At 45.8% G+C, this 14,978-nt stretch overlaps 2 protein-coding genes across 2 annotated transcripts; one reads left to right on the plus strand and one right to left on the minus strand.

Annotated features, from left to right (window-relative positions):
• Positions 1-6,457: 6,457 nt before the first annotated feature.
• Positions 6,458-7,802, plus strand: LOC136459926 (uncharacterized). The gene has a single exon (XM_066459772.1). It carries the CDS (start codon positions 6,957-6,959, stop codon positions 7,653-7,655), a length of 699 nt encoding a protein of 232 aa, XP_066315869.1. The 5' UTR covers positions 6,458-6,956; the 3' UTR covers positions 7,656-7,802.
• Positions 7,803-8,678: 876 nt separating this feature from the next.
• LOC136459927 (protein IRON-RELATED TRANSCRIPTION FACTOR 2-like) lies at positions 8,679-14,756 on the minus strand. Its single transcript, XM_066459773.1, has 3 exons — positions 14,238-14,756; positions 13,801-14,142; positions 8,679-8,765 (listed from the first exon to the last, which is right to left on the minus strand). Exons 1-3 carry the CDS (start codon positions 14,550-14,552, stop codon positions 8,679-8,681), a joined length of 744 nt encoding a protein of 247 aa, XP_066315870.1. The 5' UTR covers positions 14,553-14,756.
• Between the last annotated feature and the right edge of the window lie 222 nt (positions 14,757-14,978).

The raw sequence follows: 14,978 nt of genomic DNA on the forward strand, positions 1-14,978 counted from the left end.
GGCCACGACGCGCCTGGGCGCGGCCTTAACCTCGCCAGCGTCCGCCCGAGTCGCCCCGCGCTCCATTTTCGCTTCGCCTCGGCCTTCGTCTTCGCCCGCAAGCGGCCACCGCAGCACCGAGCACCCGTTGTCGCCATTACCGGCACCGGCTCGCTCCACCTCGCCATTCGCCACCGCAGCCACTCCACTGACATCACCGAGTCTCACCGCACCCGCCTGTGCTCACCAACAGCGCCCGGTAAGCCACCGTGCCACGTACGACCTCGCCGGAGCATCCCCGCAAGCCTCGTCACCGTGGCCGGAGCGCCACCGTCCACCTCTCCAGGCGTTAGCTAGCACGTTGAGTTTGTCTTAGGTAGTATACGCTCGTCCGAGCTTGACCTTGCGCCACCGTAGCCCACACCGGCGTACCGCCGTGGTCTAGCTCCGCCGTTCCGCCATGGCCGCCGCTGTCAGCTCTAGGGTCGGCAATAGGACCGGCCAAGTGGCTCAGTAGGTTCGCCAGGTCACGTAGGTCATACCATGATGACGTCACCGCCGGCGGATTCGCCGTTGACGAGCTGTGGCCGCGCGTGTTGGCTCTGTGCCACCGGCTCTGTTTTGGTCTCGCTGACCGGCGGGTCCATCTGACGAGTGGGTCCCTGCTGTCAGCGACTCTAGGTTTTAGGGATAGTTCAAAAATTCCAGATTCAAGTATGTTTTGTTATTTTTGTATCTTTAGTTTGATAGCTCCAAAAATTGTGACATAAATTTGTGAGTGTTCCTTAGGAAATGTAGTATTTAGGAAAAATATGTTATTAGCTTCAATAGTAGAAATTTATGGAGATTTAAATAGGGATTTGAAATGTGCTTTTGAATGCATACAAATTTGTTTATTTTATATCTAGAGTTCCTGTGCTCCAAAAATTATGAAATTTTTGTGGTAGGCTATTCTTGTCATATATGAGCTTGGGTAAAAATTTGAGGATCAGTGCATGTGTAGATCTATAGTTTTTTATTTTTCTTTTATGGCTAGTCCATCCTTGCATGAATTTTTATAAATTATTTATGAGTCCAAAATTCATGAAATTTGTTGGAGGTAATGCTAGTACCCTATGGATGTTAAGAAAAATATAAAATCTGTTGCTTGACACTTTTTAATAGGATTTTCCATTTATGCTATTTCCAGCCTTGCTTTCTTATTATTTTTGTATAGAATGTTCTACTTAGTAAAATGACATGAAATTTTTATAGTAGTCCTTTGATAGCATTAGTAAGACTCTGTAAATTTTTGAGAATTTATTAAGCACATCTGATATATATTTATTATTTAACCTAGATATCTAAATAAAATAATAAAGGCAATTTAATAAATAGTTTGGGCTTCACCATTATATTATCTAAAATGTATTTGGTATGCCTATACTGTTGGTAGATTTTAAGTTGTCAAATTTGGAATGATTACATGAAGTAGAGGTGTTATTACTTTATATTGCATGTTAAATCATTTCCGGACTGATTCTAGAGTGTGAGGAGTTACATGTTGAAACTGATGTAGACTGTAAAAATGGTTAATAACAAAGTTGTAGAGAATTTGATAAGCTTTCTAGAAAGTCTAGGATCACTGTTTTTGGATTTGTAGAACTCCAATTATGAGTGAAACAAGTAGCTACTAATTGTGGCCTAGTCGATGCATTGTAGAAATAGTTAAGTAGTAATCGAGAAGAGATATGCACCTACTCAAACAACGTAATGCACTTCTTAACATATATGCATTCGTAATACTTATACCATACTCATGCATCTAGGATCGGAGGAAGAGATCACGTTGTTGGAATTCGAAGAAGCAGAGGAAGGGAACCCGCAGGAGAATCCGCAAGCCGCAGCTCCCGAAGGCGTGGAGCAGAACCCTGAAGAGCTTCCGGAGTGTCCTGACCATCGCCCTACTTCCTTTCTGTGAGGCAAGCCCCGGAGCATTATAAGTCTCCCAGTAATTTACAAATGCTTACTTACGTATTTATGATTGATGCATTAGGTTATAAGAGTTGAATGAAACCACTTGATGCATGTACATTCCTTGTCCAGATATTACACCTTTAACCAGTATAGGTCCAGGATCGAATATATGCTTAGCCATGCTTAGACCGGTAGAAGTCGGGTGATTTCCTGTCACCTGCGAGATATAGGTGGATACCGGAGCACGGTTGGTTATAATTGTTATCGTGGAAAAGAACCATGGTTAATGTAAATGGAGACCGGGCGGGATATCGATAGAAAAGCAACAAGGCATGGAGGTCTTGGGTGTGGATCTATCCCCGTCTGTGTCGATCAAGGACCGTACCGTTGTTGGAACTTCTGACAAGATTGAACGCATGCCTCTCACTTAGCTGGCCGGATAATTCGTTCCGACCGCGAAGCCGAGTAATTCAACTCAGGCCGGGAACCGTTCTGTTGTGAGCTCCTTCCGGGGAACGATCAGACTGAGCCCAAGGGCAGGCTTGGCCTGAGCATCCTGGCATCTGGTGTTCCAGATTGTGCGGCGTGGTACAGACCCGCGAAATGTGTACCTGAGTTGTATCAAAGGTGACCTAAGGCTATCGTGGCTGGTAGACCTGGGTTTGTGTTAGGAATAAACTCCCAGCTGGTTGAAATCGATTCGAATCGCCGTCTCTCCCGGATAGTGAGAAACTTGGCTAGCTCCAACATCGTAGTAACTGTGTTATGAAACATGATGGTTCGGATAAAAATTGGAATTTCAATACCGGCTATGGTTACTATTGTATGCTTCTAAATGATATACCACATGTTTGGCACAGGATAGTTGCTAATCTAGAGAGAAATAGTTATAATTAACTTGATAAAGGAATTATAATTGTTCAATGGGTAAGTTGCCTTTTTCGCAAAATGTTGCCAAGTTACGTCCACTTATACAGCCTTGCATAATCCTTGGAGTCATTTTATTTCTGGTTCATGACGGGTAAGTCTAGCTGAGTACCTTCTCGTACTCAGGGTTTATTTTCCCATTGTTGCAGATGGCACTGTGTATCATGGTTATTGCAAGAGTTGCTTCTATCCCGCTGTGGATGAGGAGTAAGCCTTGGGCAGGCTTCCTTAGTAATTCCTATCTTTGCTTTTGGTGGACCGTGATCTGGTTTGGCACTGTATCAAACTACGTTGGAAACTTATCTTCGAACTTATTTGCTTCCGCTTTAATTATCAAACTCGGTTTGTAATAACTTTTTATTCGTACTCTGATGATGAAAAGTATCTGTGAACTTTATGTAATATGTGGCATGTATGTTGAATCCTGTACGATCTTGGTTGTTGTAAATCGTTTATCGAGACCCGTCGTGGTACTCGACGGACTACCGGGTTTATATGGGTTCAAGTACGATAGTGCGACCGCTTGCGGATTGCCATTGTACTTGTATTCTTATAAATTGGTCGGTTCTGCGACAACTGGCGCGATCAGGGTCGACTGGAACCAACCGACCGGGGACGCCCGCTCGGTAAGGATCAGGAAACGGATGGAGAAAGTAAGGTAGGGCGCACAAGTCAAACTGCAAAATCGGAGACCGTACCCTGCACACCTATAAAAATAGTACTCTATGACCTCCCTAGCACGACAGAGCCCAAGCAGTGCTGTAGGCACCGACATTTTCCCCTACAGTATTATGGGCGTCATTAACTCCCATACGGTAAGGCTCCCCCCACATGCCTCTAGACATCAATAGTGTTGTGGACATCGGCATTTATCGTACCAGGCAAACATGGTAAAACCCCTTGCATGCCTCCAAGTATCAACAGTGTGGTAGGCGCCGACATCTGCCATACCCGAAGAAGACAACACAACCTTCCACATGCATCTAACATTCAACAGTATTATGGCCGCCTACCATCATCCTATACCCACCGGCGTGGGCAACAAGGCTTAGTAGCATACGTACTCTCTCCCTCTCACTTGTAAGGCCATCTCCTTCATCTATAAAAGGGGATGCGCTCTCTCTCAATAGGTAGATTCATTAGATCGATCAAGTTCACTAGTACACAACAGCAGAACCACTAGGTTCAAACCACGAGCACACGCTTGAACATTTAGCTCATAGCGGGGCTCCCGTCACTCTCGGCCCTTCCGACCGGAGTTCGACCAGACCTCTTGTACCCTCCATCTTTCTCTTTCCCATTTGTAACCCCACTGCAAACTTTGAGCACCTAGGCTCAGGAATAAAGTCACCGACCGACTCAAACTGGACGTAGGGCACGTTGCTTGAACCAGTATTAACCCTATGTCATTGAGTGCTAGGCCACCTCCGATCACAACGTACGGCAAAACTACAAATATTTACGTGTTGGTCACTTTCTGCACCGACATCTGTCCTCTCCCTTCTTTCTCTCTCTGCCTCGTGGGGCCCAACTGTTAGTGACACAGCACCTTCTCCCTCCTCAAGAAGAGCGCGAGGGGACCGAGGGTGGTCAGGGGAGCTCGCCCACGCGCTGGTGGTGGCTGGCTAGCTAGAGAGGCGCGTGGGGCTAGGGCGTGTGTCGGTGAGTAGGCCGTGCGTTGGGGGAACCATGCCATGGAACAGGGCCACCCACAGGCATCCCGGAGCTAGGGAGGGCGTCGTCGTAGGGTGAATGATGTCCGCCGGTGGTGGCAGACCTCTAGATCCGGCCGAGGTAGGGCGAAGGAGGGCCGGCAGCTACTGGGATAGGGAGCTCGCCCACACGCCGATCAGGGGAGCTCGCCCACCTGGCCGTGCTCGAGCAGAGCTCCGACAGCTGCACGAGGAAGACAGTGGCAAGCTGCAGCAGAGAGCCGCATGAGCCACGACCACCGCCACCCGTGCCCTGTATCCCGTGACGAACCACGCCGCGAGCAGCGACACGGCCGCCCCGGACGCGAACGACAGCGCGGAGGCCGCCGCTGCCTGGCCCGCGGCTCGAGTGGAGGCCCGTGGCTGTGGCCTAGTCCGATGGTGCTCCGTTGTCTCCGTTTCTGTCACCCGCCACCGACTCCTCGTCCTCCTCCTCAGCCGCACGCTTGTCACTGGGGCTGACTTGCACGTGGATCCGACCGCACCGCTGACTGAGCCAGCCATGGACGTGGGTCAGGCCAGCGCCTCCGCTGGGGGCGTGACTATTTTTGTGATGGCGGTGCTACTCGATTCTGCCAGCACCGGTGATGGAGATCATCGCGGGCGAGCGTGGCCATGCTGGCACAGGAGCCAGGAGGCCGACTGTCACTTTTGACGATGGCGTCGCAGGACACGGTGGCGGTGGTGGCTGCGCACGGTGGGGTGGTGGGCACCGTGTGCGATGCGTCCCGGCGTAGGGTGATGACGTTAGGGTGTGGAGTCCAGGGAGAGCTGCCTGGTGTCCTACGCGGCACCATGATGGGCTTGTCGAGGTCAATGCGGCGGCGCCTCTCGTCCGCGCCAGGGAACACACTCGACTAGCGCCCGCACCACGCACCTCTCGTCGCTGACGAACTCCACCACGAAGTTCGTGCCCCGTCGAGCCAGTTGTCGTCGGCGCTGAGCGCGGATGGTGGCTGGTCGACGGCGGGCATGGACGGTGGCGGACTCGTCGAGCCCTTGAAGTAGGCGCCGAGCTCAGTAGCGGAACGTCGAGGGCGGGACGAGCTTGACAGGGGTGCAGGAGACCGTGGTTGTGACGAGCTTCGCCAGGCACAAGAGACAGCGGTGGCGGTGAGCTCAGCTAAGGCGCATGAGGCGGCAGCCTGGGCGAGCAGGCGTGCTCTGTCGGGGCGCTCGATGAGGCAACCGCGGGTGCACAGGTCGCGGTCGCGGGCGCGGGCGCTACAGCCCTACGGCCGACCGGCCGCCTCTCAACCTCCGTCGCAGATGAATGAAGAAGCGCATGGTGAAGAAGCGAGGTGAGGGCATTTGAGACTTTTTCCGGCGTATATTGACACCGCTAGATGGAAAAGTGGACAGGATGGTTTGGGAGGCAAAAAAAAAGTAAAGTGTCGTGGCGCATATGTGCGTTTGAACTTTTTAGTGGCACGTAGACCTAGAACACCTTTTCATAATGACACACAGATAAAGGGCTCTACTATATATATATATATATATATATATATATATATATATATATATATATATATATATATATATATATATATACACACACACACACACATTTTGTATGGGGTTTCTCGGGCCAAAGAGATATAATACTTGTTCCATTCTCAGTGAAAGACCAACAGATGCGCACCAATTTTGGATAAACTCTATTTTTTCTAGATAAATTCCTGAACTTCTAAAAGTTTCTGGCTCCGTTGCTCTTGTCAAATCTCAACCTAAATTTCTTGGTCGTTCATACATTTGGCCCAAGAAGAAGAAATAAAAATAATAATAAAAATCCACATGTCGGCGTGGGGAGCAGACGCGATAAGGCGACCAAACGCTGGCCTGGCGACTGGCATTTGTCATTTGCCAAGCAAGTTGCCACGTCCATCTGAGCGGATAAACTGAACACCAACGTGATGCACGCGCATCACCCGCTCACCTCTCTTCTCCGCTGGCCTGGCCATGGCAACAATACACTTGCATAGACGCATAGTTGCACGCACGCACGCGCAGCCGAAAACGGAGGCCAGACAGCCAGCTTCTTCCACCTGTCGCCAAGTCGGCACTCGCGCCGACGCGTCCAACGGGCCTCTCCAGCAAGAAATAGTAAAAGAAGAAGCCTCGGAAGGAAAAAAAAAAATGGCCGTCACCTTTGACCACTGACCTGGCCTGAGCCAGCACAGCACACGACGCGCACATGAAACACCTCCCTTTTCCTCTTCTTCTCCCAGGTCAACCTCCCACCCCACCACCACCACCACCACCACCGCTCACATATATAGCCCCCCGCCTGCCACAGCTTGCAAGCCCGGCCATCCCGATCGAGCTCACTTCAATTCTTGCACCGTTGCACGTCGATTCCGTTCCGCAGACAGACATTGAGACATGGGCAACGGCCTCTCCCTCTCCCCGTCGTGCTTGCACCTGCCAGCGACTCCCACGGCGGTGCGGCTGGTGTACTGGGGCGGTCAGTCGAGGCAGCTGGTGGTCACGGGCGGCGGCGACAGCGACGCCGTCGTCACGGCCGGGGACGTCGCGGAGGAGCTCCCGGCTCCGGCGGCGGGCCATGCCGTGTGCCCCGCCGACGCCTTCTTCGTCGGCCTCCCGATCCCGGCCATGTCCCCGGGCGAGGAGCTCCTGCCGGGCCGCACCTACTTCGTGCTCCCCGCCGCGCGCCTCCCCTGCCTCAAGGCGCTCACGCCCGCCACGCTCGCCGCACTGTCGTACGGCGACGGCAGCAATAATGGCAACGTCAAGAGGAAGCAGCCCCTCTTTGCGGTCGCGGGGTGCCCGTTCGAGCACGTCAAGGGCGCCAACGGTGGCGCCCCGCTCATCAGGGTCCTCCCGGAGTTCATCGAGAAGCTCATCACCTGCGACGCCGGTGGCCGTGGCGCGAACGCGAACGCGAAGGACAAGGCCAAGGACGCGGAGCTGTGCAGCACGCCCGAGCTGAAGCGGCATTACGCGCAGCTCGTCGGGACCGGCAGGAGCCGCCCGTGGTCGCCCAGGCTGGAGACCATCTCCGAGCGCGATAGGAGCCGGTGGATGAGGTCGGCGGCGAGGACCATGCTGTCCTCGCGGTAGCCATGCCATGCATCCGCGCGCGTAGGTGTTATTAATTACAGTAGCTTGCAGGGATGATTCCCGTTTGGGAAGAACGATGAAGGACGAACAGCAAAATGTACAGATGATTTTTGGTCACGCATTTTTTGCTTGCAAACCAGAACGAACTTCTTTTCCTCTCTCTCTCGCCATGGTTCATCCTGTCCATCGAACTGACACACTGGCTGATGACGCCATCCATACAAATGCATAGCAGACTGCAATGCGCGGCCATTGCCGCCGCCGCGTGCGGGAAGCCTGGAATTGGTCGGACACGCGTGGGAGGGAGGGCGGCGCGTCGAGCTCAGTCTCATCGTCTTCTCCGGTTGACCGGGCCGCGTCGCGTCCCGCCGTCTCCTTGGCTAGTGGGGTGGTCGGGGACTCGGCGTCGGAAGGAAACTGCGCGGAAAGAGAGCATCGTCCAGTTGGGCTGGGCCTCCTTTTGCTGCGGAGTGGTCAGGTCCACGGGCCGTGAATGAACGCTCGCGCTCGCGCTCGCGCGCGGTTCCGGCCATTCTTCGAACGCGGCCGGGCCGAATCTCACCCGGATCCGCGGGCCTTTTAAGGATGCACAAGCAGGCTAGCCCGCTTGCATCCTTCTTCTCTTCCTGCACAATGTTTCAGTACAAGTAGAGGAGGACCTATAGCGTTTCTCCTCATGCCCCAAAAAAACAAAGGATCTATGGACTTTGGTTAACAGAAAAGCATATATTATGCATCCATTGGAATTTTACAGTGACTTTCACAGTCACCATATACTATAGTTCTTCTGTATCAACAGAACACACATGGACACACCGGCAGGGATGCATTCGTGCATTAGTACTGCTACTACATATTTTCCCACGTAAACAGTCCATCATTTACAGACTAAACTAGAATCCCTTATTAGCTAGCTGCATGCATGTTTATGGAGTAGCACGCCGTAGGATCCGCAGGAATGCTGAATGCATGCGCCAGCGCTGTGTGTGTACCGGTGGTGTGGAGGCTAGCTGCTGCAGCTAGCTATACGCCCCCTGCTTTCTTCCTGACGATCTTCTCCAGTTCGTCGCAGAATCCCGGGCACTGCTCCTTCATCGTTCTTTGACTTCTCTGTCAGTGCAAAAACATTGGTAGGATGGACGCTGAGTCATCTGGGAGTACTGCGTGCTAGCCAGCCCGCCATTATTGTCAACTTAGCATGAATGCAGTGACGAGTTACGTTGGATTTATTTTATTTAAGATGTTTATTTTCGAAGCGTATGTCATAGTTAATGTAGTACTGTCATTGTTCTTCAGTACATACAAATATTCAAGAGAATGTAGTACTGGGGTGTCTCATTTGAGGCGTGGGATGTTCATGGTGTTTATTGGTTTCGCTCGTGAAATGGTTGAGACAGTGATAGATCATCTCATTCCTATTTTTCGTTTTTTGTCTGAGAAACATGATAAGTTGATCCATCATCCACCTTTTATTCTCATATCGTAATAAGCACATGTAGATAGGAGGAATGGATCATCACCACAAAATTCACTGGATGATGACCTCATAATATAATGCATCACTCCCATCGATTGACTCCCGCACTACTAAAACTGTATGAACCATTTGTCAGAACTTCACGGTTCAATTGCCGTGCCATTTGACTTGAATAGCCTTGTAGAGATCGAAGGCAAGACTGATCAATCTGCCTCAGGACACCAGAAGGTGAGGTAGGATTTATTTATTTATTTATTTTTAAAAAAAGAGGTCTGGGGTGAGATAGGATCCTACTTAGAAACTAAATTCCCTCTATCCTAAATTATAAGTCATTCCAACTTTTTTGAAGAGTCAAAGCATCTTAGGTTTGAACAAATTTTATTATAATGTTACCAAATAAGTATCATTAGATTCTTCATTAGTTATATTTTCATAGTCATAGTATACCTATTTGATGCCATAATTTTTTGTAATTTTCTCTACAATTTTGGTCAAACTTGAGATGATTTGGCTCTGCAAGAAAATTGAAATGACCTATAATTTGAAATGGAGGGAGCAGCTCCTATCCTTTCAATTGTTTTTCCTTAGTTATACTATGGTCATTTTGTGGATAGGATATGAATATAGTACCTTTTCTTACAAATAAAAATCATACGTTGGACAACAAAAAAATTCCATTGTTCCAAGTCGCAAAAGTGTATCCCTATTGATGTAAGGTAATGTATATCTTTCAAGCTCACTTAAGATTGCTAGTCCAACATGTGCCATGTATGGGCTAGCAATTCTAAGAAACATAAATATTTCAAGAAGAATGTAAAGTATTAGAAGTGTCTGGATAAATAATCTAGGGCCCACTCCTAACCAATACCTTTGCTTCCTGTCATTTGTTCATTTTCTTGCACAATACCTATTGATGTTTTGTTATCTTTATCAAATTGGGATAGACTTTAGTTATTGATAACACTATATTTTCTTTTCCATCTCCACTCATAGTTTCTACTTTGCATCGCATCTTGTTGTAGCCCATCTGTATGACAACATTAGTCCATATTTTGGCTTCCTAATTTGATCCCACTTACTTTAATTTGTAAGGAAAGTTTTTTTTCTACATGTTAGGCTAAAACCTTAGCACTCGTTTGTGCCTCTTATTACATGCCCTCCTTTTGGATGTCATTAAGATATATGTTTTTGGTCTTACACTCCATCTTAGGTACAGAAGTGGTATAGACAAGTGTTTGGGCATTCATTGCAGTGACAAGGATATTGAATGTCTCTATAACAAAACTACAATTGCAGCCATATTTTTTAAAACACATTGGAGTGTTTACACAAAAATTACAAATTATAATGTGTTATAACCTTTTAACCAAAATTGAAAAAAAATCAGAATTAAAATAGAGTCAATTTTTGTATATTAATAATAGGAGTATATAAGCCAATATTTTTACCAAATCTAGAAGTATATGTGTAAAGAGAGGGTACATTGTTTTTTTTTTCATAATATGGCAGGTTCAGGGATTACTTGGGTTATTTTAAACAAAGGCATAGGTGCATAATTTACATGTAGATTTAGATGTTACTTTTGTTTATTTTCATAGTGACATAATTGGCTCATTTATATGTATGTACTTAGGGGTTATTTTTTTATTTAATTCATAAGAACATAATGGGTACTTTACATGTATATTTAGGGGTTACTTCATGTTAATATTTTATAATGGCAATGGTTGATAGTTTACATGCAAATTAGATTCAATGGCTATTGTGATTGGGTCTATAAAAGTGATGGCCGTTAACATTTATGAGAATTTATACGATTTCTCTGTTTTTTTTTCTAGCGCATTCCATGAGAACTAGTGGAGCACTGAAAAACTCTCCAATTAATAACAGTAATAAGACATAATAACATACAATAATTACATTATGTTGAATATTTATCGAATTAATGAATAATTTCACTCTTTTTGAGATGAGTAAGTCACTCTTAGATTCAGATTATAAGTGTTTCGTCAAGCCCATCAAATACGACCATTGGGGTCCAAATACTATCTCTCACGGTAGGATTATATATCAACTTGTTCAGGAGTCCTAATCAGGTTAGCTTTTCTATGTGGATTATGAGGTATGGTTTAGGACATCTAAATCTCTAATATAAATTTTATTTGATCCTATTTGAACATTTATGATTATCATGTTTATCTCGATGGTGTGGTGCTTCATTGTGTCCAGCCGACAAATGAGTGGTGTTGAACGTTTTGTGGTGATTGTGTAGCTCGGTGTGTTCCGTTGTTATGCCTGCTTGGCCATAGTTTTTAACTGATGTTAGAGTTGTGCCTATTTTTATTTATTTTCCTATGGGAACCTACCCAAAGTTCCAAGGCAATCTGCTTGTGTTTAGCTAGTACCCATTCGTCGTTCAAAGAAAAATCTAATTGGAGGTGGAGTATTTATGTTTTTTTGTCAAAATATAAACTATTTTATACCCTATCAACATATTTAAATATAAAAAAGTGAATTTTAAGTTTATGTTGGCATCTTTGTGTGTGTACATACATAAATAATAAGGCAACCACATGTTGCAATAACTTTGGTAAGCCAATGCACAACAATGGTATTCCTAGACTATAATTTGGTCCAACGCCTAGTAAATATCAAGCTTTTGAACACATCATATAAAAACATTTAAATTAAGGATAAATGATGGTGTCTAAGATAATAATAGATACACTGACACTTAGTTTATCTGATTACAACTATTTTTTATAAATAGCTCTAACTGAACTCAAATTGCATATGCTAGTCTTTTTGTGTAGCCGGGAGAAGTAGTTCTTGTTGCAGAATAAATCACTATATATAAAACATCATGTATTTGCACTAGTATATCAACATGTGATCTTGCATATAGGCTGGAATCATAGAAGACATAATTTAGAATTTATGGATGAAATAGAAGCCAAAATAATCCAAAGCTCTTCTCTCTCTCTCTCTCTCTCTCTCTCTCTCTGTGTGTGTGTGTGTGTGTGTGTGTGTGTGTGTCGTGCGAGCGCGCGCGCGTGTGTGTGTTTTCTTACAAGGTGATTATGTCGTCTCTATTTTACTATAATAAGCTTTGATTAACAAGTACTCTTATATGTCTTTCCATCCATATTATTCTAACCTTTTCCCTTTTGTATCATACATATGTGTGTCTTCAACATATGTTTAGTTTAAAATTTAGCTTTGTCAGATCTTCTTGCATTTCATGTGTCGTGATTCATAACGTTATGAATCTTGCTTTTGTTAGCTTCCCAATTTTGATCTCATTAGTTGTTGCTAGTTTTGTTTTAGAAAATCAAGTGTCTACTGTATTGTGGTTATGGATCTTGGTTTCATTCAAAGCTCTCTTTTTGTATTTTTTAACATATGGATTATGTGTCATATGCTAAAATTGTTAGTACAATGAAATAATAGGTGTTTTAGCCTGCACCACGCACATAAGATGTCAAATTTTCTTGATCAAAAAAGTTTGAGCGTAAACATGAATGGAAGCACTTATAGTTAAAGATACTATCGATGTAGACATGTTATATTATTTTAGTTCAATAATGTATAAATTTATCTAAAATTAGCAATCACTAATTTATTGTCACAAATTATCAAATATAATTTAAAATGCATCGTCAATATCATTATTGTTAGATTCATGAAGAAAAAGCTTTTCATTATTCCTAAAACATGAAAATTATACTTATAACTCATGCTTGCATACTTGGTCTCACTGGTGGGCCATGTTTACTTGAGAAATTTAGATGTGCATTTATTCAAAATGATGAAACTGGTAATTTTGAGACAAATTCAGGGTTTACTTTATATTATCTTACATAAAAGTAGATGTGGTTAACTTAGATGCAAGTTTAGGTGTGGGGTTAATTTAGCTTATATTTTATACGGGCGGAGGTGGGTAATTTAGAAGATGAGTTATATGCTACCTTATTATGTTTTAATTTCATAATAATGGGAGATGTGAGTAACTTAGATGTAAATTAAATCTCTAAAGGTTGTTATTGTCGGTAATGATCATTATTGTCTATTGAACCGAATTTTTTATGAAAATTTATAGGATTTACTCTTCTTCCAACATGTCTAGTAGTCAATTAATATGGATGCTCTACAAGAAGCCTCTAACTAGTAATAATAAGATCGTTATGTATATTTCCACCTTTGTGTGTGCCTAGACAAGGAATCTCAATCCACAAATGACCTCCTAGAAACTAGGAGGTTAAATGGGATATGGGCCACAAGAGTGAGTGGCCCCACTTTTTTTTTTTGAAACAAGATCGACTTAGCTAGTGGCTCTTATGTTTTATATAATTCCTTTTTGAAACAAGATCTAGTGGTTCATGTGATCCTGGTGTTAACCATATATAAAGAGCTTTATCTTTCAAAGGCTTTCTGATTCAATGTCTTGTTAACTTAGGGCCGGGTATGGAGAAAAATTAATACTCCACTAAATTTAGATGAGCCTAGCTAGATGAAATATCGTATTATGAGAAGTGTTAGATTGTATCAATCAATCCAAGTATACTAACTATAATTGGACAGAGTAAAAAAAATCAGGTCAACATCAAGGAAACGGCCGGAACATTGAACATGCATCAAGACTCAAGAGAGGTCGAAGCTGTCATGCACCTGAAGATGGAGGCTATAGAATGTCTTGTTCTCAAAGGTGGAGTAGGTTGATGAGCTGACGAGGTGAAGGCCTTCGTTCTCCAGCACCTTTATGCACTTGGAGAGAGGGAGAGCTGTGGCGGCCACATTGCTGTGCAGGCTGACCTGAACCATGATCTCCGTGTCGTTCAGGCAAGTAACAGAAACAATGGGAGTTACGATCTCTTTGGTGTTGAGAACTCCTGGCTTGCAGTTGGCGTTGGTCAGCTCCTTTTTCCTCCTCTCCAGGTTGTCCACCTGCTTCTGCAGCTCCGGGATGTACTTGAGAACTCGGGACACGGTGGTGGGGATGCTCAGCTTCTTCTGCAGCACAGCAAGACATGCATCGTCGTCGTCAAGATCGATCGATGGATCCATCGATTAATTCGCATGCTTCCTCAGAAGCTAGGACGACGTACAGTGTGGTCAGCGTCCGGGAGGAGGGAGCGGAGCGAGGAGTAGAGCTCGTTGAGCTGCTTCCGGCGGTCGCGCTCGTACGCGTTGTGGCTGAGCTTCCTGTGGCTGCCGGAACCGCCCGAGCCGTAGCCGCCGCCCGAGGAGGTGGCGGCGTTGGCGGCCGGCGCGGAGAGGTCGTGGATGTCGTAGTCGTCGTCGAGGTCGAGGTCCGGCCACGGAGGCGACGGCAGCTGGCCGCCGCCGCCGCCGGAGAAGATGTCCGCCTCCAGCGACGAGATGCTGCTCCCGAAGGGATCGTCGAACAGCTGGTGGTCCATGCTAGCTAGCTTTTTTGTGTTCTCTTGGTGAGATCTCAGGAGGGATGATGAAAGAGCTAGGAACGCCTATGAGGCTACGCTGACATTATTCTTTGAGCACCAAGAAGAGAGATGAGATCGAGAAGGTAGCAGTAGAGAGGGGATGTTAACATGAGAGAATTTTAATGTGATAGATTAGCAGGAGGCAATGTTTGTTAACTATATATCTCTGGTGGTGGTGGAGGGTTTGATCGAGTAGCTTAGCTTTAGGCAGCTTCAAAGAGGTGACTTCCCTATTTATATAGCTAGGCGCTTGAGATGGTGGATCGGGTAGGTGTCGTCACTTTGTCACACACCTATGCATGGCTTCACGAGGAGAAACAATTTTCAGTTATACACTACAACCCGGATGGAATAAGATATTATATTCCATTCGGTGAAACTATG

The sequence above is a fragment of the Miscanthus floridulus genome, chromosome 6, assembly GCF_019320115.1.
Source record: "Miscanthus floridulus cultivar M001 chromosome 6, ASM1932011v1, whole genome shotgun sequence".
In the NCBI taxonomy this organism is placed as follows: Eukaryota; Viridiplantae; Streptophyta; class Magnoliopsida; order Poales; family Poaceae; genus Miscanthus; species Miscanthus floridulus.

Coding starts and splice junctions, on each gene's coding strand:
- LOC136459926 (XM_066459772.1), top strand. CDS start 6,957: ATGGGCAACGGCCTCTCCCTCTCCCCGTCGTGCTTGCACCTGCCAGCG.
- LOC136459927 (XM_066459773.1), bottom strand. CDS start 14,552: ATGGACCACCAGCTGTTCGACGATCCCTTCGGGAGCAGCATCTCGTCG. Junction 14,143..14,237: donor TCCCGGACGCTGACCACACT/GTACGTCGTCCT, acceptor GCTGTGCTGCAG/AAGAAGCTGAGCATCCCCAC. Junction 8,766..13,800: donor TCTATAGCCTCCATCTTCAG/GTGCATGACAGC, acceptor TTGCACTGACAG/AGAAGTCAAAGAACGATGAA.